The sequence below is a fragment of the Cajanus cajan genome, chromosome 4 (assembly GCF_000230855.2).
Source record: "Cajanus cajan strain Asha chromosome 4, NIPB_CcT2T_4, whole genome shotgun sequence".
Lineage (NCBI taxonomy): Eukaryota > Viridiplantae > Streptophyta > Magnoliopsida > Fabales > Fabaceae > Cajanus > Cajanus cajan.
In genome coordinates, this window is record NC_138520.1 from 65,808,083 (window position 1) to 65,832,199 (window position 24,117).

At 32.9% G+C, this 24,117-nt stretch overlaps 1 protein-coding gene across 1 annotated transcript; it reads left to right on the forward strand.

Annotated features, from left to right (window-relative positions):
• The first annotated feature begins 3,456 nt into the window (after positions 1-3,456).
• LOC109815395 (uncharacterized) lies at positions 3,457-6,474 on the forward strand. The gene has a single exon (XM_020380112.3). The coding sequence runs from the start codon at positions 3,724-3,726 to the stop codon at positions 6,256-6,258; it is 2,535 nt and encodes an 844-aa protein (XP_020235701.1). The 5' UTR covers positions 3,457-3,723; the 3' UTR covers positions 6,259-6,474.
• Positions 6,475-24,117: the final 17,643 nt, after the last annotated feature.

Consider the following 24,117-nt stretch of genomic DNA (forward strand, 5'->3'; position numbering starts at 1 on the left):
GAAAAAGATTTTCTTGTTGGAGGAGGAGGGGGAAACCATAAAGGTGACTAAGCATGGCCAAGGACAAGTGAACTTGTCCTCATGCCTTAACATGAAAGGTTAAGAGATGAGAAGGGAAAAAGGAAAGTTGAAGGATGAAAACAAGTCCTTAACTGTAATACGGTGCTAGGTAACCTATTTATAGTTTAATTACTCTAAGGGGAAAGGTATATAAGGTCTAGTTTGGGAACATAACTTCATAAGTTCCTTCTCAAAAGAAATCTAGAGAGAAGGACTTTGAAACTGTGAACTCCTTTTTCTCCAAAACTTCTCTGTCTGATTCCTTTCTTCCCATAGACTACTAATCTCTTCTTTTATTTCTTGAAATTCAGGCTAGAAAGCTGGGATTTTTGGAGATTGAAGCGGTTGGGTCGACTTCTTGAAGATTCTTCTTCCTCTTCTTTTCTAGGTTGTCTTTAAGCCGGATTCGGGTAAGGAAAGCTAGAATGTAATTATTTGATGGCGTATGAGTTTAGGAACTCAATTGATGCATGATTTTGGGGAATCAATGGCTGAATTAAGGGATTTTCTCAACTTTAGGGTTTCGGGCCATTTTTGGGAATTGGATGATTTTGATGCACTAGGTGTGTGCATGTGGGATCTTAGTGTGTTTCTAGATTGTCTGATGCTTGGATATCATAGTTTATGGATTTCATGTTATGGATTCTTCTAATTTTTAGGTCTTGGATGGATTTTTTGAGTTTGGGGTGCTGTTGTTTGAATTTGTGTCAGACGCATGTTCTTGGTGCTAGGCGTTCATTCAATAGAGCCAGCCATTTCCTAATCGCATCATGCGCGAGGTTAGTCATGCTGGGCGTGATTTGAGATGGGAGCCTCTAGATGAGTCACGTCGGGCGTGAGGAGGGCCATGCCAAGCACGATACCAAACAGTGGCTGTGTGTGGTGTTTTGTTGATATGGCGTTGGGTGCAAGTTGGGTGCGCCAGCATGGTTACCCCTATAGGTCTCTAACCTTGGGGCATCGGGCATGATGTAGGTCACGCCGAGCAGATTTCCAAAGGATTAGCCTCTGCTAGGCTGACATTGAGCGTAAAATTGGGTTATGTTGGGCGTGGAGACCCGTGGAAGTCTTCGACTTCGTGGCCACCAAGAACAAAGGTGAGCGCGCCAGGTAAGAGAGTCTCTATGAGTCTCTATTTTCTGTTGGGTCGGGCACAAGCAGGGCTGTGCCGAGTGTGAATCATACCATGTTGATGTGGTTGTGTTGGGATGCTTTTGCATGATTTAATGTTTAATGTTGGATCATATATGTAGGGTATATGATGTGAATGGATTGGTTCATATGTATTTAGAAAGGTATGAATGTTTTAAACATGATTGAATATGTATGTATATTCATATGAGAATGAATTTGATCATGATGATGGATTGACCATGTATGATGTATGATGCATTGTTTGCATGTGGTGCCTTATGGCATGTGTCTAGCCTAGGATTTTGAGGAGATGGAAAAAATGTTTTTGAACTAGAAGAGCTCACATAGAGTCACTAGAGAGTGGCGCTTGGATATGTCACTAGTATGTATAAGAGTGGTGCTTGGATAGGCCACTGATTTTGGGTGAGAGTGGTGCTTAGATAAAACATTAGTTTGGGTGAGTTACCTCTAAGTCCTTAGCTAGTGTTGGAGTAAGGTATGGGGTCAAAGGTTATTCCCTTAATCAAGTACTGAGGAAGGCGCATGGTTCCTTGTGGATAGTCGGTGGGCGAACTCTACAAGTGACTTGGTAATGCATGTCAAAGTTGTGGTAAGCCTATACCTAGTTGTGTTATACCTGACGGTGGAAACGGACTTCTAATTATGTAAGTGACACTATCTGAGTAAACACCTGGAGGGATTTAATATCCCGATTTGCTACTGACCCAACAGGGTGCTTCAAGCATATAAAAGTGGTCGGAGTGTTTTGGTAGGATGAGATGTCGCTTATATTGCTCTGTTTGTTAAGGAGATCTCCTAGGTGAATGCGTGACGATGCATTAGATGATTGATATGTATTGATATCTATCATGAGTTGCATTTATTGCATAATTGTTTTGTGATAGAGTGAATTGTTTGGCTCTATGAATATGTTGGGTGATATCGATGAGTGCATTGTATAGATGTAGACTCTTACTTGTATGATTATTTATTGAACTCTAACTTACCCTTCTATTTTCATGTAGATGGATTGCGATGATTATACTATGTATGGAAGCAAGTCAAGGTTAGGCTGGAGACAGACAAGATGTGATCGTTATTGGCTGGAGAGTCTTACTCTAGTGTTTGAGTCACCACCTTGGGTGGCTGTTGTTGTGCTTGATCGATACTAAGAGAGTGGATATATTCTTTTTGGATGACTGTATATACATCATATTTATATTTTTTCATATAAACATGGTTTTTATTTTATTATTCAGATGCATGTTTATATTGCTATCCAATTAATAGTCTCTCTCTCAATTAAACTTTTTGATTAGTACAATTCCACAAAGTGTAGAGATCATAACAGGTCGTTATATTAATTACTTAGAATTTTTTTTTGTAGCAGAATTATTTGCTTGCAAATAACAATGTTTGAAGATAACCATTACAAATATTTCAAAGTGTACTTATAAACTTGTTTCATCTTCCTTCTTCACACGAGAAATATTTGTTGGTACCATAAATGTTAATATTAAATATTTCACCAAATTACCATTTTTTTTATTATATCTAAGAAACTACTTTATCCATTTTTTTTTACAAAAAGGAATGAAACATTTTTCACATTTTAGTTGTAAACAACTTTTGTACGAACTACACCTTTTTCAAAGAGCATGTTTTATTTATTTATTTTAATTAGAAAAATATCATGCTACCTTAAAAGTGACTAATTCCAAAAAAGCTCAAGTTTATTTATTCTACTAAGAAAGAGAATAAAAACAAATGAGAAAATATTCGAGAACATTAAATAATGTATTACAATCTTAGTATTTGGCGATGCAATAGCCAATGTATTAACGTTAAAGAATCCAATCCTACGTAGCATGTCACTATGATGCTTTATCTAATCCAGCCTTGTTCAATAAACTAAAAGGAATTTTATTAAAATCAGAAATAATTTTGTTAACCATTTAATTCTAAAATTATTTCATGCTACCTCTTATATAAATTTGCCATTATTTTGTCTTCGGACAAGTGACTTGGAAAGTGAATGCAATAATGGCAACATTGTTTTTGTTTTCTTTTCTTTTTTCTGATAAGGATAATTAATTACGAATGCACACGACCAAGAAAAATGAAAAAGAAGAAGAAGATAATAATAAAATAGAGACCGGCACCATAGGACGTGGTTTACTTTGACTTGACTCACTTCACCATCTTGCAGTCTTTCCCACTCAGTTTTCCTCTTCATAAATATTCTAAGAGTAATTCTAACATGCATCCATGCACCATGCATCTGTCACCGTTGGATCAGAATAAAACACAAATAATGTTACTTTGTTTGGATCCAATTTTCTCACATACACGTAGCATGACGCAGCTTACTTAAAAATTGCATTGAGAAATCACTTTTGAAGGGAGTTGCTTGCCAAATTCAATCGGAACATAAACACTGGAAAACAAAGGGTCTATAAGCCATCATTCGTCTGTTCACTTTTTCAGCCATTGTTTTGTTTCATTGTGTGTTTCTCTCCGTATACTCAGATGAGAAATCCCCACGTTCCATTCCTTTCCATCATATTCTGCTACTGCTTCTGGATACACCACAGTGTTTACTTCACTGGGGTATCTGGCCAAATTGTTGAGGATCAACAACAATCATTGCTCAAACTAAAGAACAGCCTCGAATTCGAGCATGAAAAATCTAGTAAACTTGTGTACTGGAATTCAAGCATAGATTGCTGTGAGTGGCGGGGTGTAACCTGTGATGAAGAGGGACACGTTATTGGCCTTGACCTGAGTGGAGAATCAATCAATGGAGGATTTGACAATTCAAGTAATCTTTTCAGTCTGCAAAATCTCCAGATATTGAATTTGGCTGATAATAAATTCAGTTCTGAGATACCATCTAGATTCAACAATTTGAAGAACTTAACATATCTGAATTTATCAAATGCTGGCTTTATGGGGCAAATTCCAATAGAGATTTCTTCCCTGACAAGGTTGGTAACTCTAGATATCTCTTCTCTTGACTCCTATTTATATGGGCAACCTCTGAAACTTGAAAACTTTGATCTACAAATGCTTGTTCAAAACCTCACCATGATTAGGCAATTGTATATGGATAGTGTAATTGTAAAAGCTCAGGGAAATGAATGGTGCAATGCTTTGTTGAAACTAGTTAGCCTGCAGGAGCTGAGCATGTCAAACTGCAATCTCTCCGGACCCCTTGATCATTCCCTGACAAGACTTGAGAATCTATCAATCATCCGCCTAGATGAGAACAATTTATCATCCCCAGTGTCAGAAACCTTTGCTAATTTTCCAAATTTAACAACTCTTCACCTTAGTAGTTGTAGATTGACTGGAAAATTTCCAAAGAAGATCCTTCAGTTAGCAACATTGTCTGATATAGACTTATCATTCAATTATGATCTTTATGGATCTTTGCCTGAATTCCCGCCGAATGGTCCTTTTCAGACACTGATTGTAAGTCACACAAGGTTCTCGGGAGTATTACCAGCTTCTATAAATAATCTTGGGCAGTTATCCACATTAGATCTTTCTAATTCCCATTTTAACGGAACACTACCTAGTTCAATGTCAAGACTCGGGGAACTCACTTATCTGCTCTTGTCATTTAATAACTTCACTGGTCCAATTCCGTCCTTGAATATGTCCAGGAATCTCATCCATTTAGACCTTTCACATAACGATTTCACAGGTTCAATCACTTCTGTTCACTTGGAAGGCCTAAGAGAACTGGTCCTGGTTGATTTACAGGACAATTTACTGAATGGAAGTCTTCCTTCCTCTCTATTTTCTTTGCCATTGCTACGAAGTATACAACTTTCCAACAACAGTTTATCTGGTAGTATTCCTCAATTCTTGTGCAATCATTCAAGTCTGCTAGTACTGGATGTTTCCTATAATCTCTTCAATGGGACAATTCCAGAGTGCTTAACACAGAGTGAGACACTCGTGGTATTAAATTTGCAACATAACAAGTTCCATGGCAGTATTCCAGATAAATTTCCAGTATCTTGTGCTCTGAAGACTCTGGATTTCAATAATAATCTATTGAAAGGTACAATTCCCAAATCCCTTGCAAATTGCACATCATTAGAGGTGTTGGATCTTGGAAACAATCAGGTAGATGATGGATTTCCAGACTTCCTAAATACAATATCCACACTTCGTGTCATGGTTTTGAGGAGAAACAAATTTCATGGTCAAATTCAATGTACTACTAAAAGTACTTGGCATATGCTTCAAATCGTTGATCTGGCTTTCAACAATTTCAATGGTTTACTTCCTGGAAATTGTTTCAAAACTTGGAAGGCAATGATGCTTGGTGAATATCATGGTGGAACAAAGCTCAATCACATTGGATCTCAGGTCCTTACATTTGGTGGTATATATTATCAGGATTCTGTGACACTTACAATCAAAGGATTACAGTTGGAGTTTGTTAAAGTCCTAAGTCTCATAACATCTGTTGACTTCTCATCCAACAATTTTCATGGAACAATACCAGAAGAGCTTATGAATTTTAAAAGAATTATTTTTCTCAACTTGTCACATAATGCTTTAGAAGGCCAAATCCCTTCATCTATAGGGAATTTAAAACAGATTGAGTCATTGGACCTGTCAAGCAACAATCTTGATGGAGAAATTCCCACACAGCTTGAAAATTTAAACTTCCTCTCATACCTGAACCTTTCCTTTAATCATCTGGAGGGAAAAATCCCTGTAGGTACACAGCTTCAATCATTTGATGCATCTTCCTTTGCTGGTAATGTAGAATTATGTGGACCACCTTTGATCAAAAACTGCAGTGGTGAAATACATGGGCTGCCAATGTCACCACATGGAATTGGATGGAACATCCTGAGAGCCGAATTGGGATTTGTTTTGGGCCTTGGACTTGTTATTGGTCCCCTTCTCTTTTGGAAGCAATGGAGGCAACACTACTGGCAGCGTGTGGACTTCATTCTGTGTTGTATCTTCCCCCAGCTCAGCCTTGAATACGAAACCCGGGGTGGACATGGCTATCAAGTTTTAAGGTGGAGGTATTAGTCATTAAGGAGTAGTCAAATGCTAATAGCAAGTTAGCCACACTTGCACCTATGAGAATGTCTTCTTCAACTTGCATTTCTCTTTTACATTGCAATTTGCTTTCGGTGATTTCATATTTCATATAAGTTAAGAAACAAAATAAGAACAAAGTATAGGGTATATTTGGATAATATTATCTGTAAGCACTTATAAAAAAATGTGAAAAAGAGATATTTTTTTTTTAAAAAATAAAATTAATTTATACACAGATTAATTTAGAAAAATTTTCATGTTAACTTCTTTTAAGCTTGTTCATGTTTTTTTTTTATCTGTATAATTAATTTTAACTTATAATTTTTTTCTTTTCTTATAAAATGTTTATAAAAATACTATCTATACATACTAGTAATAATATAAGTGGAATACATTATCCTAAAAAAAACTTGAAAATCATTTGATATTTCATTTTATTAGTTTAAATTGATGGATAATCATAAAAAATATTTTGTACGTTGACTTGAATTAATAAAATGAAATATTAAATAGTTTTCAATTTTTTTAAAATTTGCAGACTTTATCTATTCATTAAAAACTTTAAATTCAACGATTGGATCGCTAAAATTTAATATAAAATATAAATTATTAAACGAAATAAGTGTATAAATAAATGAATTTCTCCTCATATATATATATATATGAAATTGAAACAAAAACATCAAAAACTCAATTTCATTATAACTAGGAATTGAATCTCATATTAGAGTGAAAAAATGAGAATAGTGAAAAAGACTGTCATGTGAAATTAAAATTAAATTGAGTGAGAGGTGAGTTAGATAGATGTGAAGATGTAATATATAGAGGGTAGAGGCTAGAGCTGTCAAAGTGGGTTTTGGTTTGTGGGCCAACCCAATCCACCTTGAAAACGGGTCAGGTCAGGCCAAAAATGAAAAAACTTCATAATGGCTAAAAAGAATTCAACCCGGTCCACCTGGGTTGAACCCATGGTGGGTCAGACTACCTACTTAACCCATTTACACACCCATCAACCCAACTTACCAATGACCCACTTAACCACTTATTATTTAAGTATTATTTTAACAAGGTACCATTTTTTTTAGATAAAGATGAAGTTGATGTTAAAAGACATGAAATTACTATATATTTATCTACTCAAGATTTCGATGAAGTTTAATATTGATAGACAATCATTCTAATTAAAGGAATTTTTTATTATTTTAATTATTTAAAGTTGTATATTTTTTTAATTAAGTTTAATGTTATATGCATGGTAATCAATTTCACAATTTTTATCTTAGATTAGAAGCTAATTAGATTGAAGTTTATTTTAAATTAGAATTTTTTTAAAAAAAATTAGATGGGTTGGTGGATTGACTCATTTAGTCTACCAACCCGTGATGGGTTGAACCAGGTTAAAATTTTTTTAACATGAAGGTTGGTGGGTTGGGCTGGACCAACTCACTTAAATAGTAGATTGAGGTGGGGTCTAACAGGACATGTTGTTTGTTTTGACAACTTTAATGGAGGTGAAATATAATAGAAAATAAAAATAAAGAAAAATTGAGACGTAATATGAATTATAAAATCCAAAATTGTGTGTAATCAAAATTAAGAAAAAAGATGAAGAAAAAAATGGTACTTTTCTAATGATGATTGTAATGTGATGAAAATTAGATAATAGAGGAGTGAGAGTAGTGATGGCTTCCTCCTTCCATGAATAACGTATTGTAAGGAGAGGAAGTCCTTGCCCTTGATCTTGTTCACCAAAGGGAAGACACAAGGAAGATTTTAGGGTGGAGAAGGGGGAGGTTTGCGTGAAAAAGGAAGTGTTGGGCGGAAGCTTTATGGAATGGTGGTGTATGGTTGCTCACAAGGTTGGCTCACTCCAATGATAGGTGGAGGCCACTCTAGGGTTCCTATTCTCCAAGGGTGGAGATAGGAGGAGGCTAGCCGAAACTAGCTAGTGACTAAGGATGGATTTTGAGGCTCAAAAGGCTCACTCAATATCATATATCCAAAGTATTTACAAGTGGTGGGGTGTGGGGTATTTATAGGAGGGGAGGCATCTAGGGTTGCATTTGGAGTGTGCATGGCCGAAAATCACAAGGCAAATGCACTCCAAATGAAATGCCAAATGAACCCTAGATGCTACTTGGTGACCAAGTTTGGAATCTATGGGTCTAGATTGGCTATATCAAGGTGCATGATATGATCATGCAACCTTTGCCCTCCACTTGGGCTTAAGCCTTTCTATCCCCAAAAATAGGTCCAAATCTCACCAAAATAGGCGTCACCTCCTAATAGAAATACCCTAGCCCAAATTAAAAACCTAATTATCTAAAGCACCCCATAATACAAGGGTAAAATGGGAAATACAAGGAAAATAAATCCTATGACTAAAATACCCCAAAATACAAGGGTAAAAATGGAAAATAAAATAAATCCTAAATTAATGAGGCTTAGGAGAGCACTAATACTCTATGATCATGAGGAGAGTGTCCCTAGGTGTGTGAACTCCCTCATCCTCTTCAACTCTCCTAGCCATGGACCTAGTGATGGGGCCCACATGTGTCTTCAAGGATGGTCCTCCATCATCCCCTCCTTCTTGAAAAGCATCTGTCCTCAGATTAGATTCGTCATCCAAATCCTCAGCTCCTAAAAATGGGGTGAGATCACAAACATTAAAAGACGAGCTAGTGCTATATTCAGAAGGAAGGTCTAATTTATATGCATTGTCGTTTATTTTGTGAAGGACTTGGAATGGTCCATCTCCCCTAGGGTTTAGTTTTGACATCCTTTGAGTAGGAAATCTATCCTTCCTCAAATGAAGCCAAACCCAATCCCCAACTTCAAAAGTAAGTTTTTTTCTTCCTTTGTTGTTGTATTTGGCATATTTTTGAGTTTGTTGTTCAATTTGACTCTTGATCTTTTCATGATATTTTTTAATGAAATTCGCCCTAGATACTCCTTCTTTATGAAACAAGGAAGGGGTATTAGGGAGGGGTAAAAGATCAAGAGGAGTGATTGGGTTAAAGCCATAGACAACTTCAAAGGGGGAAAGATTAGTAGTCTTATGGACTACTCTATTGTATGCAAATTCTAAATGGGGGAGACAATCATCCCAAGTTTTCTTATTTCCTTTGAGGAGTACCCTCAACAAAGTGGATAGGGATCTATTTACTACTTCGGTTTGGCCATCGGTTTGAGGATGACAAGTAGTAGAATAGAGGAGCTTAGTTCCTAATTTTTCCCATAGAACTTTCCAAAAATGGCTAAGGAACTTAGCATCCCTATCGGACACAATTGTTTTGGGTAGACCATGCAAGCGGACCACTTCCCTAAAGAAAAGTTTAGCTATATAGCTAGCATCATCCACTTTGTGGCATGGTATAAAATGCGCCATTTTGCTAAAACGGTCCACTACCACAAAGATGGAATCAAATCCCCTTTGAGTCCTTGGAAGCCCAAGCACAAAGTCCATGCTAATATCTACCCAAGGGGAGCTAGCTATAGGAAGGGGGGTATAGAGTCCATGAGGCATTACTCTTGATTTGGCTTTCAAACAAGTAATGCATTTAGAGCAATGCCTTTGGACATCTATTCTCATGTGGGGCCAATAAAATTTAGCTTTCAAGAAACCTAGGGTTTTATCAACCCCAAAATGGCCCATGAGACCTCCTTCATGACTCTCTTGAACCAAAAGTTTTCTAATGGATCCTTGGGGTATGCAAAGTTTGCCCATTCTAAAAAGATACCCCTCAAGAAGATAGAATCCATCAAAAGGCTTTTGGAGACATTTGGCATAAGTGGCTTGGAAGTCTAAATCAAGCTCATACAATTCCTTTACATCATCAAAGCCAAGTATTTGTGTCCCTAAGGTGGAGAGCAAGGTGTGCCTCCTTGAAAGAGCATCGGCTACCACATTGCTCTTTCCCTTTTTATATTTGATGATGTAGGGAAATTGTTCAAGATATTCCACCCACTTTGCATGCCTTTTATTCAACTTCCCTTGCCCTCTAAGATACTTGAGTGACTCATGGTCGGTGTGAATAACAAATTCCTTAGTCACCAAGTAGTGCTCCCAAACTTGGAGAGCTCTTATGAGGGCATAGAGTTCTTTGTCATAGGTGGGATAATTCAAGGTGGCCCCATGAAGTTTTTCACTGAAGTAAGCAATGGGGTGACCTCCTTGAAGTAACACAGCACCTATGCCCAAACCGGATGCATCACATTCTAGCTCAAAGGTTTGATCAAAATTTGGTAGAGCTAAAATGGGTGCATTAGTGAGTTTCTCTTTTAGGGTTTTGAATGCTTTTTCTTGGGCTTCACCCCAAAGGAATGGTACATCCTTCTTAACAAGCTCGTTAAGAGGGGATGCAAGTGTGGAGAAGTCTTTTACAAACCTTCGATAGAAGCTAGCTAAGCCATGAAAACTTCTAACTTCTCCAACACTCTTTGGGGTGGGCCATTCTTGGATAGCCTTTATTTTCTCGGAGTCAACTTGTACTCCTTCTTTGCCAACAATGAAGCCCAAAAACTTTACTTGCTCTTGACAAAAGGTACATTTTTCAAGGTTGGCATAGAGGTGGTTGACTCTAAGAATTATTAGGACTTGCCTTAGATGTCCAAGATGTTCATCTAAGGTCTTATTATACACAAGGATGTCATCAAAGTAGACAACCACAAATTTACCTATGCAATCCCTAAGAATATGATTCATTAGGCGCATGAAAGTACTAGGGGCATTAGTGAGGCCAAAAGGCATCACTAACCACTCATATAAACCAAATTTGGTCTTAAAAGCGGTTTTCCACTCATCACCTTCTTTGATTCGAATTTGGTGATAACCACTCTTAAGGTCAATCTTGGAAAATATGATGGCCCCATGCAATTCATCTAACATATCATCTAACCTAGGGATTGGGTGCCTATATTTTATTGTTATGTTATTGATGGCTCTACAATCAGTGCACATCCTCCATTTGCCATCTTTCTTAGGCACCAAAAGAACGGGGACGACACAAGGGCTAAGGCTCTTTTGAACCCAACCCTTCTTCAACAAGTCATCAACTTGAGCTTCTATCTCTTTGGTTTCTTGAGGGTTAGTCCTATAGGCGGGCCTATTAGGAAGACTAGAACCCGGTATCAGGTCTATTTGATGTTCTATCCCTCTTAAAGGTGGAAGTCCACTTGAGACTTCTTGAGGAAATAGGTCGTCAAATTCTTTTAAAAGTTTTTGAACCTCATGAGGTAGAGACTCAAGCTCGTGACTAGTGGCAGCTAGTGTCTCTTTGAAGTAGAGAAGGTATAAAGGTTGTTCACACAAAAGAGTTGTCTTAATATCATTTTTAAGGGAAAAATGACTTTTGTGCACAACTCCCTTAGAGGAGACACTAGCCTCTAAGCTTGATACCTTCTCTTCCCCTTCTTCATTCAAGGGGGAATTTTTCTTTTGTTTTTGTTTTTGTTGTTTTTTTTTTGTTTTCTCTTCTTCTTCTCTCTTGGCTTTCATTTTTATTTGGTCCTCATTCACTTGTGAAGGTGATAGAGGACACAAAATAATTTTCTTACCTAGGTGGTGAAAACTTATCTTATTAGTGAGGCCATCATGCATGGTTTTCTTATCAAATTGCCAAGGCCTCCCAAGTAAAATATGGCTAGCATCCAATGGCACTATATCACATAAAATTTCATCTTTATACTTGCCAATGGAGATAGGAATATTTACTTGTTGGTCAACTACAATCCCTCCTTCCTCATTGATCCATTGCAACTTGTAAGGTTTAGGATGAGGTAGAGTAGTCAAAGCTAATTTGTTAACCAATCTAGTACTGCAACAATTACAGCTAGCTCCACTATCCACAATGAGAGAATAAATGTTGTCTAAAACTTTGCATCTTGTGTGAAATAAGTTCTCTCTTTGGGATTGATCTAAGTCACTAGATTGATTACCAATTAGCCTTCTTACCATTAATAAGTCTCCTTCACATGGGTAAGTCTCTTCCTCGGATGCTAAAACTTCTTCTTCATCACTTGAAGATGAAGAAGTAGCTTCATCAAGGCTACTATAGTGATCTTGACCCCTTAAAATCATGGTTTTCTTAGTGGGACATTGTGAAGCAATGTGCCCACGGCCAAGACACTTGAAACACTTGATGTCACTTGTTTTAGTGTCTTTGGAAGACGTCCTTTGAGAGATTTCTTTTGCTTTTTCTTTGGGAAAAAGATTGGAAGAGGGGCCCTCCTTCTTAAAACTCTTGGAATAAGATGGAGTGGAGTTTTTTCTAAAAGTTTTTCTTTTAAGTTGGTGCTCCACCCTAGAACAAAGTTGAACAAGCTCATTCAAATCTCTATATGGTAAGAGCTCAACTTGGTCCCTTATTTCAAGGTTAAGACCACTTTGGAATCTTGAAATGGTGGTCCTCTCTTCTTCCCTTATCCCAGCCCTCATCATGAGTAACTCCATAGTTTGCCTATATTCTTCCACACTAGATGACCCTTGTTTCAATCTTTGTAGCTTATCCATAAGCTCACGGTCATAGTATGGAGGAATATGCCTCCTTCTCAAGGCACTACGGAGCTCATTCCAATATTGAATTGGAGGCTCATGGTTTATTCTCCTTTCTTTTTCTAAGGAGGTCCACCAATACATAGCATACCCTTGGAAGCTAAGGGTTGCTAAAGAAACCTTCCTATCTTCACTCACTCCATGGCAAGAGAAAAGTTGTTCCACTTTCATTTCCCAATCTAGATAATTTTCAACATTATCTTTGCCATGAAATGGGGGAAGAGTGATGTTAGGTTCCTTATTGGAAGACTCCCTATGTCTATGATGCCTTGGGGGTCTTTGATAGTAACCATCATTGTGATGACTACTAATGAAGGTATCACTTAGAGGTTGGGTGTGATGCCCTTCCTCCTCATGAACACTTGCATGCATATGCCCTTTTCCTCTTGAGGGTTGAGGAGAAGTGACTCTTGGTTTTGAACCACTAGCCTCTCCTCCCACAACTAGTCTTTCAAGCAATCTTTTTATTTCTTCATTATTTTTTTCAAACTCTTTTTCTTTTCTTCTCAACTCTTCCTCTCTTTTTATATTTTCCTCTTCTTTTTTTCTTAGGTACTCTTTGAGTTGCCTAAGTTCATCCCTAACACTAGACCTAGTACTACAAGAGTTATGACCATGGACACTAGAATGATCACTCATCTTTGATCCAAAAAGGTTTTCACAAAGTTGTTTTCAAAAAGGGTTTAAAATGGTTTTCACAAAGAGTGAGTGATAAAAAATATTTTTACAAAAAGGGTTTTCAAGGTGCAAGATAGGTAGGAAAAGGCCTAAGTGTACAAAGTGAACTTTCAAGGGGAGGTGGACTACAAAGAATCACTTAATAACCAAGCCCTATCAAGTAAAAATCACTAAGCCTTTTCTACTTTTCTCACAAAACAATTTGGCACAATAATAAAGTGTGTGTGTGCACGTTACCCCTAGTAGGCCAAAGCAAGCCTTCTAAACGGATTTGGAGACAAAGATAAAATCCTAAACAATTATGCTACCAAAAGCTCTAAAACATGCAAAAGGAAAGCACTTAAAACATGTTCTAGTCGAGGTCCTAAGTGAAGGTTTTCAAATCACCTTCAACTACACGAACTAAAACCAAGTTGAAGAGGTTTAGAAATGGCCAAATTACAAACCAAAAGAATGAAACCAAGGCCAAAAACAAAGAGGCCGAAAATAGAAAATTTCAAGCAAAAATGATGCAAAACAAGAATTTAAGTCTTCAAACTCCTCCACTTGGATTCCTTCACAATGAGCAAACTTGTTAGACCTCTCCAAGTGTTTGTTCACTCCTTTTGATGTGGTGTAAATCCCTCCAAAGGCTAGGCTTGGATTCGGTTCACCCCTCCACTCAAATCCACCAAAGGTGTGAAAATTGACTAGAGTGGTTTTTTTTTACCTACAATCAAAATGAAACCAACCCAAAGCAAGAGTCCAAGAAATAAAACTGAAAAGCACAATTAGGAAAGGCTAAACTCAGAGAGAATTTATGGAGACAAAACAAAAGAGGCCAAGAAAGACAAGCAAAAAAAATTAAGACTCAATCAAAGAAAGGAAGCACACAAAGAGTAATCCTAGAAAGGCACTAGAATTAGGTTAGTGTTTAGTCCACTTGATTAAGTCCTTTATATGTTTCGGTCCAGCCAAAATTAAGGTCCCAAAATAAGGTCAAAAAGGTCACAAGTCCAACTCCAAAGCAAAGGTAATGGTCCAAGTCCACAAGTCTAGCAACAAGTCCTTTTTGGTCCAAACTTTTTTTTGATACCCTTTTTTTTTTGTTCTATTTTTCACGTCAACTTTTGTTTAATAGTCCTTGGGTCCAATTTTTTTTTTTTTTTTTCAATGTCTAGTCCAATGTTGCTTAGGTTTTGCACTTGTGGATGGTAAATTTAGGTCAAATTTTAGAAGAGAAAGAGTAGGACAAGTGGCGTGAATTTAGAGGTCCTTAGGGAATATTTTTGAGTGGAATTGGTTTTGTTCTTTTTAGCACAAGTTGTTATGCACCAAATTTCAGCACACCTCTTAGATTCTTTTAGGGTTTCTTTTGGCATAGAAAGACAACCAAATCAAGTGAGAATGCAAGGGAGAGTGGGCGGTTATGCATGTGCAAGGAAATGTTTACACATGGAAATCACAAAATCACTTAGAACATGCTAGGACTAAATAGCATGCATGAATGACTCCTAGATGGTTCATATATGTCACGCTCACTATGTAATGCAAGATGGCATATTTTGTTGATGTGTTTCATGCAAAGTGTTTGGCACATACATGGAATTTATGTGGACAAAATATAGGAAACAAAAGACAAAACTTTAGGTGGATTCAAAAGTAAAAAGTATGTTCATGGCATGTTCATATGAGACTCAAACAAAAAATTAGAAAAGCAAAGCAATAACCTAATAATGGAAACCTAAAAAAAGACAAGGAAGGTTCACAAGGAATGAGAAAATGAACCTAAAACTATTCGACCACACAAAGAAACAAGGATGAGAAAAAAATGACCGAATAGAAAAGAAGACAAAAAGGACTAGATTTTACCCTTGATGAACATGGCTCTTGATACCACTTGATGGCTTCCTCCATCCATGAATAACGTATTGTAAGGAGAGGAAGTCCTTGCCCTTGATCTTGTTCACCAAAGGGAAGACACAAGGAAGATTTTAGGGTGGAGAAGGGGGAGGTTTGCGTGAAAAAGGAAGTGTTGGGCGGAAACTTTATGGAATGGTGGTGTATGGTTGCTCACAAGGTTGGCTCACTCCAATGATAGGTGGAGGCCACTCTAGGGTTCCTATTCTCCAAGGGTGGAGATAGGAGGAGGCTAGCCGAAACTAGCTAGTGACTAAGGATGGATTTTGAGGCTCAAAAGGCTCACTCAATATCATATATCCAAAGTATTTACAAGTGGTGGGGTGTGGGGTATTTATAGGAGGGGAGGCATCTAGGGTTGCATTTGGAGTGTGCATGGCCGAAAATCACAAGGCAAATGCACTCCAAATGAAATGCCAAATGAACCCTAGATGCTACTTGGTGACCAAGTTTGGAATCTATGGGTCTAGATTGGCTATATCAAGGTGCATGATATGATCATGCAACCTTTGCCCTCCACTTGGGCCTAAGCCTTTCTATCCCCAAAAATAGGTCCAAATCTCACCAAAATAGGCGTCACCTCCTAATAGAAATACCCTAGCCCAAATTAAAAACCTAATTATCTAAAGCACCCCATAATACAAGGGTAAAATGGGAAATACAAGGAAAATAAATCCTATGACTAAAATACCCCAAAATACAAGGGTAAAAATGGAAAATAAAATAAATCCTAAATTAATGAGGCTTAGGAGAGCACTAATACTCTATGATCATGAGGAGAGTGTCCCTAGGTGTGTGAACTCCCTCATCCTCTTCAACTCTCCTAGCCATGGACCTAGTGATGGGGCCCACATGTGTCTTCAAGGATGGTCCTCCATCAAGTAGTGTGTAATCAAAATTGATGAAAAAAAAATGAAGAAAAAATATGGTGATTGTAGTAGGATGAAAATTAGAAGAGTGAATTGAGAAAAAAAAAAAGAAGATGAATACTTTTTGATAATGATAATGATTGTAATGGAATGAAAGTTAAACAATAAAAGAGTGAGAATTGAATTAAATAAAATACAAAAAGGGATATATATTTTTTTTTATGATGATCATTGTAATGAAATGAAAAATAAATAATAAAGAAGTGATAGTTAAATTGAATAAAATATATATGAGAGATGTAATATAAAAAAATAAAATAAATATATAACACTATATAATACAAGATGGAAATATAAAGAAATTCATACATATATAAATATGCTGATATGAGAATCGTATGAGATTAACTTTCTAATGATATATTAACTTAATAACATGTAACTCGGTTTATATTATAAATTAGATAGATAGATTCAAGAGAGGGTAAATAATTGTTTATTGGAATTAATAATAAGAATTTATGAAGATAAAAAAAGAATTGAAATGAAAAACAAATATTACAATTGCAGCGATAATAAAAAAAAATAAAAGATGTGTACGATAAGAATCTTGGACGAGAGATTTACGCTGTGACTATGTTTTTCTGCTGTCACGACTCAAGAAGAGACTGCAGTATGCATCTGACATGTATGTTAAATAAGTTTCTCCGATAGCAACACATTTAAATTATTTCATGCATTAAAAAATAAAAAAAGTAATTTTAGTGTATTATATCAGTATTAAATAATTAAAATACAAATTTATTTTAATGGTAAAAAATTTTAAGAAATTTAATTTTTAGAATTTTTATCTAATCATTTATGAATTAAATTTAAATTTTTATTAAAAAAAATAATTACACTACAATGAAAGAAAATAAATCACGAAAAAAATACACAATAAATAGATATTGAAAATAAAATAAAACAATAGTAAATATATAAATATTATACAAAATTAATTTTTATCATTATTATTTCTGAAATATTCCCAAATATGTTTAATAAAGAACAGTTACTTTAAGAAGCAACTCTCTCTCTTCTTCAAACAACTCATGTTGGCACGTCAAAATCCTCCAATGACAAGAAACCAAGGCTTGAATTGTTTCATGAGACAAATAACTCTCAGAGTTGCTTTTAGGAGTAGCCATTTCACTACTTTGACTTGTTTTTAATTTCTTAATTTTCTCGTCGAATCTTTCTTAATTTTGGATGTTAAAATAGTAAATTACAATAGATGACTTGGAGAGGAGAGTAATGATAATTTTTTTCTTATTTTTATTTTAATTTAATTTTAAATTATAAAAATCTTATCAAAAAATTTAGGTGAAAAATTAAAATTTTTTGTATTAATATAAAATTTAAATTTATCCTTATTTAATATTGTTCATGTCATTCTTAATTTATTTAAAATATATTAAATTAATTAAAAATTATATACAATATGTAATATAAAATTTAAAAAAGAAGAAAGAGATGTGTACAGTCTACTTAGAGCATCTGCAATAGGGGTTGCTTATAAGCAACCCCTGTGCCACATCAGTGCTATGTCAGCTCTGACCTATTTTATAGATTGTTTAAATTTTAGTAGCGAGTATTGTCACTCGCTGGCACTGGTGAAGGCTGTCGCAGACGATAAGAATCTTGGACGAGAGATTTGCGCTGTGACTATGTTCTTCTGCTGCACGACTCAAGAAGAGACTGCATTACGCATCTGACATGGATGCTGAATAAGGGATTTTAAATTACAATAGATCACTTGGAGAGGAGAGTAATAATAATTTTTTTCTTGTTTATGTTTTAATTTAATTTTAAATTATAAAAATCTTATCTGTTGTGGACAGTTACCACGTACACATGTCCCTAATAAAATATTGTCCGTTTAACCTTCACAATTTACTTTTTGAACATCGTTCAGAAGACAATTGTGTATATATAAATTCATGTTCATCCTCTTAGTTGAACGATGTAAGATTTTGCTTACATCCCAAAATTATAAAAAAAATAAAGGTGATAAAGTAAATTTTTTCTTATTAATATAAAATTTAAATTTATCCTTATTTAATATTGTTCATGTCATTTCTTAATTTATTTAAAATATATTAAATTAAATAAAAAAAATTATATACAATATGTAAAATAAAATTTAATATATATTAATTCATGCCGTTCAACTATCATTTGTTCAAGTTGACAATCAATAACATTAGTCTCATCTCTTCGTATAATTGTGTAAATATCATCAGTCTCAAAATTTATCCAAATTGAAGTATTTTCTGACTAAATCATAAAATAAATAATAAAAAACTGTAAAATCAGTTCTTTGTAATACAGTGAGGTACTTTTCCTAAGCAATCAAACAAAAGTTTCTATTGAACTCAAATATTTCCTAAATATCTAAGCATCAAATCCTCTGTTTGACAACCTATTATTTAAGGAGATAAGAGGCTTATATATATTAGGATGTCAGAATCAGATGTTTTGCACATGTTGAAGGTTACACATTGTGTAAAAAGAATATGCAGCTCTAGTCCACATTGGAGGTTGCATATCTATCATATTCTTCCTAAGTTTCTCATTCATTCTTCTCATTTCATTCCTAGCCACTTAGGCATAATGCTTGCTCTGGTTGGTTTCCACAACACTTCTTTTATCACTTCTTTTTTCTGTTTTCCATAAAGATTCTTCACACACAACCTTTTGCTCCACGTCCCTCAAAGCTCTACATTGTAGGTACAAAACAGATAATAGCATTTTTATAATATTGGGATCAAGATTATATATTGGTTGTTAAAGAACTAATCTAAGTATATCTTCTTCATCTTTTAAATTCTTGGATATAATTTCTAGATCAGGATCAGTCTAAAACATTAACACATCGTTAGAATTAAGGTAAATCTTAAAGTGTGATTTTTTTTAAAAAAAATTATTAATATCTCTTAAATAAAATTTTTTTTAGAAAAAATATTGAAAAAATAATTATATTTATATATTTTTTAGAGATGGATCTTCTAAAATATGTTTTTAAGAATAAAAAAATAACTTTTAAATTTTGGGTTATAAACCTTAAAAAATCATATAAATATTAAAATATTATTTTTGAATGAAATTAAAGTAATAATTTTGTTCGTTTTATACTTAAGTTAAATATGACCACCAGTTATCACTTGTAAGTTAAGTGATGAATTAAAATTGTACAATTAAAATATTAGATTAAAAAAATAGAAAGACCTAATTCGTAAAAAAAAGTAATAAAAATATCGAAAATACTGTTAAATTAAAATACTTCAATGAAATAGATACATCATAATCGAATTTTTAATTTAAAAATTAGACAAAAATGAAGTCTTCTAAAAATAACCCATCTCAATTAACCATGAACTACGTGAACATCGTGGGATTCAAATTTTAAAGTTTGAAGGTTGATTGTCAAATTAACAAAAAGGATGAAACATGTAGCAATACAATATTTTATCTGTTCACATATCACGAAAAAGTTTAAATTCAACAACCCATTTATATACACGTGTAGAACAGTGCACTATTTATCGTGTATATTTCTTTGCCATAAAAGAAGAATATAAAAGCCACATATTTATTGACATTAGAATAATATAGTGATTATTATAATTTAATTTATATAATTCAACCGTGTTCAATTAATTCAACGGAATTTTATTAAATTAGAAATAGTTGTATTTAGAGTTTTGTTATAAGCTTCCGAACGGCTTGTTCTGAAAATATTAATATATTTTAGATTTAAATATATTTTTAGTCTTTAAATTTATGATAAATTTATTTTTGGTTCTTCAAATTTAAAATTATTGTTTTTAGTCTCTGTAGTTTTCAAAAATCTTGTTTTAGTCATTTAGATCATTAATAATATATTTAAAAATGACAAATTAAGATGATTATATAATATTAATTAGATTTAATATGATGTTTTCACTAACAAAAATACCAATAAGTAGATTTTATACAATAATGTTTGATAAATTTTTTTAACAAAATTTGAATATAAGGATTAAAATAAGATTTTTTTAAAATTACATGGACTAAAAACAACAATTTTAAATTTGAGGGACCAAAGCCAAACTTATCCTAAATTTAAAGGACTAAAAACATATTTGAACTTATATTTTAATTATATTTTTGTTATTAATTCAGTAGCTAATTTACCAATTATCCTAAATTTAGTGTTTTAAACAATTTTTCTATGTGATAGTTTTTCATATTTTTAATTCCTTTTATAAATTATCAAAATGCTTCCAATATTCTTCGAATTTATTTGATCTTTCTGTCTTCTGTGAATTTTGTATTCTTTCTTAATATTATACATTATATGATAAGATAACTTAATTCTAGTAATTTTTATTTTGTTTTATTTTTTAATTACTTGATTTCATTAGTATATCTTAGTTTTTCTAATTCATTATTAGTTGAATCTCTTAGTCTTTCAAGTCTTTTTTTATTGTAGCTTGACATTTTTCTATTAATTTTTTTATTATGGTTTTTATTTGATAAGGATAATCATTATTATCCATTATACTATTATGTCAAAAGACGATATTAGGCCTTTTAAAATTTCAAATTTTAATGTAAAAATATATAAATATTTTTTTCGAAGAAAAGTTTTGCAAATAAAATAGTAAGATGAATTAGACACTAAGACAATTAAGTTATCCAGTTAGATAAAGTACTTAGTCTAAAAGATACAAGTTTTGATTTCATATCATTTATGATGTTTAATAACAAAATTGTTTGTATTTATATGATTCCTTATAACAAATAGAATGAAAAAGCTTCATCAGTACTCACATTCAACTAAAAGGAACAAAAGACATGTTTTGTGTCAGAAAAAGACAAATAGATCCCCTAAATCATGAAAAATGTCAAATAAATCTACTTAGCACTACTTTGACCTGACACATACATGATTCTACTCATTTGATATCAAAAAGGTGATAAGTAACTTTCTTGATCAGATAAGAAGAAACAATTTGGTGAATACATTTAATGTAAGCATTTAATGCACTAATAAACACTTCTTTTCACAAGAAATGAAGATGAAGACAAACAAAGCAAGTCTGTGAGAGATGGTCAAAGATTTATAGCAGTTATCTTCGTTGAAACACCCATATAAGGAAGCATGATGATTAAGAAAATAGAAGAATCATTTTATTGAACATATTCATATTCATTCTTTATGTAAATCAAATGACCATTTTATTAAACATATTCATATTCATTCTATATGTAAATCAACTCTATATTATATTGGTTGTATAACGTCTTAAAAGTAAGACGAAACAATATTATTATCTTACCTAGTTATAACTTAGTGTTATGTTTTTTAGTTTGGAGATACTTATATGGAAAAGAATATTTGATTGTTGAAGCCTGAAGAGACTTTGTGTTGAAAGAATAATTGGGTGGTTGCTTAAAGAGACAAGTCAAAGAATAGTTAAATTTGAATCAGAAGTGGCTTGAAAAAAGAATACTTGTATCTTTGTATAAGATAGTAAAACTTGATTTAATTGGATCAATAATTGGATGTAATCTTTGTGGTTGAGACAAACCAATATAAAAATACCTTGTGTTCATATGCTTATATCTTTGTTTACACTTCTTACCATATAACAATACTACTTTGTTATTTCAAAAATTGAGTTTTCTATTGACATTATTCAACTCCTCTTTTAATATTATTTTTCTATCCAAAGTTATACAAGTAAATAAATTATTTTCTTACTTGTTTATGATATTCAAATTTTATCTTAAAATCTGTTGTTTTAGTTAGTAGCAATCTTGTCATATGATATTTTGCGTTTTCTCTATTTTTTTTTTCTTAAAACTTGTATTGATGTATGACAATCTTCAATATTTTCTCTTGTAGTCCTAGTCATTATTTTTTTATTGAATATTTAGAATATTCATTATCCATTTTATTTTATAGTCCTTTTCAACTTGCTCGGAAGCATTTGGATCTAATTCTTGCTCTGATATCATTCTATTATGAGAAATTTGAATACTCCTCTCTTTCTATTAATATAATTCTTCTATTTTCTTCATTTTTTTCTCAATTTCTAATTGATCTAATTCTTTTCAAAAATAATTTTCTAGTAATATATTCATTATTTTTTATTTCATTTCTCTATTTTTCTAGTAATATATTCATTATTTTTTATTTCATTTCTCTAGGAGACGGTAATAAACAGATTACTATGTTTTCTACATCTTTAAGTAAATAATCGTCAACAAAGTATGTTATCATATTTTATTCCAGTAATTATATTAGCAAGATTTTTTTACTTGTATAACTAGTTTATTTATTTCATATTCTTTATCTTTATCAATATTTTCTGATTCTGAGAATTTTGTTATATCAAGTATTTTAGTAGTTTCAATTATCTTAGTATATTCAACCTCCAAAGGTTTTTGGTTTATTTATTAAAATTCCTGATTTAATTATTTCATTCTTTCGTGGATAATAATTTTTTCCTACTTCTTCAAATAATTTAGGGAGATATATTTTTTCATAGTTCTTAAAACTAATACGCTGATGTGAATTTGTTGATGCATAACTAACTGAATAAGCTATCGAGAATATTTTATCTTCAGGTCTCATTAGATTCTTTATAAGAAAATTATGTTCTTATGTTAGTGATTGTTATAACCTTTTAGTACTTAATGAAATTCCAATATTTTGGATGTATTTTAAATTTTAATTTTTCATAAGGTAAATTTCCTTCTATTACTCCTAATATTTTATCTTTAAAATCTATTATTTTATCATCTTTTAATAATAGTTTTACAGGAGAGTTTATTTTATCATATATATTATTTCATCTTTTAATAATATATATGATATTTTTTCTATGACTTTCATTTTTTATTTCTTTCTTTATTTTTGAAATTCTTTTGTTGGAAAATAATTTTAAACAAGTATTTCCACTCGTTTTAGATATATCGATGGGTTGTTCACAAATAATTTTTCCATAGTAGATAATATTCTCTCTTTGATGAAATAAATTCATGATAGTTTTAAGTTAATTCCTTTTATTTCCTTCAATAATAGCATTTTTTTTAGATCTAACTCTTCTTTTTTGTATTTTCCTAAAATCATTTAGATCTTTCAAAATAGTTCATTCATAATTTACATCGTTTTCAACTATTTCTAGATGTTCTAAATCTTTAGAAGCTATTTTTTTTTTCCTTCTATTTTCATCACTATAATTTAAACATACATATATGAGCATAGTATATTTTGAGTTGATAATCAACATACCTGAGCTTTTGTTAAGTAATAAAATCCATTGCTACTTCCACAAAGTAATCTCAGTAATTGAAAAAGGACCTTTTATTTATGAGTAATTGTTACATAAGTTTGGATTCATTCTTAAGAATCCAACAAAGTCTTAGCACACTCTCAACTGAGGGTTTTTTTATTTGAAAAAACTATGCCCAACCTTAGCATAAAAAGACTTATTTATAGAAAAACTAACGAAAAACTATCTACAAAACTATCCTGAATAATTTAACCTCTTACATAATTGATTACATTAATAATTTAGTAGGTGGAATTAGGACTTACGTCATTTTTCACCTATATATTCTTCAATAGTTGCATCTTCAAAGGATAAAGATTCCTCCTTTTCCACTTTCTTATCTTCATTGTTAGCTGCCTTTTGACTTTTAGTACATCTTTTGCGCTCATGATTTTGATATGCCTTGAACATGGAGCATAATTTATTAAGGTTCTTTTGTTTGTAATTCATAGCTGATCCTTCTAATGCATAAAAAGACAAT

Bases quoted from the DNA above. Each gene is read 5' to 3' on its own strand.
- LOC109815395 (XM_020380112.3), top strand. From the start codon at position 3,724: ATGAGAAATCCCCACGTTCCATTCCTTTCCATCATATTCTGCTACTGC.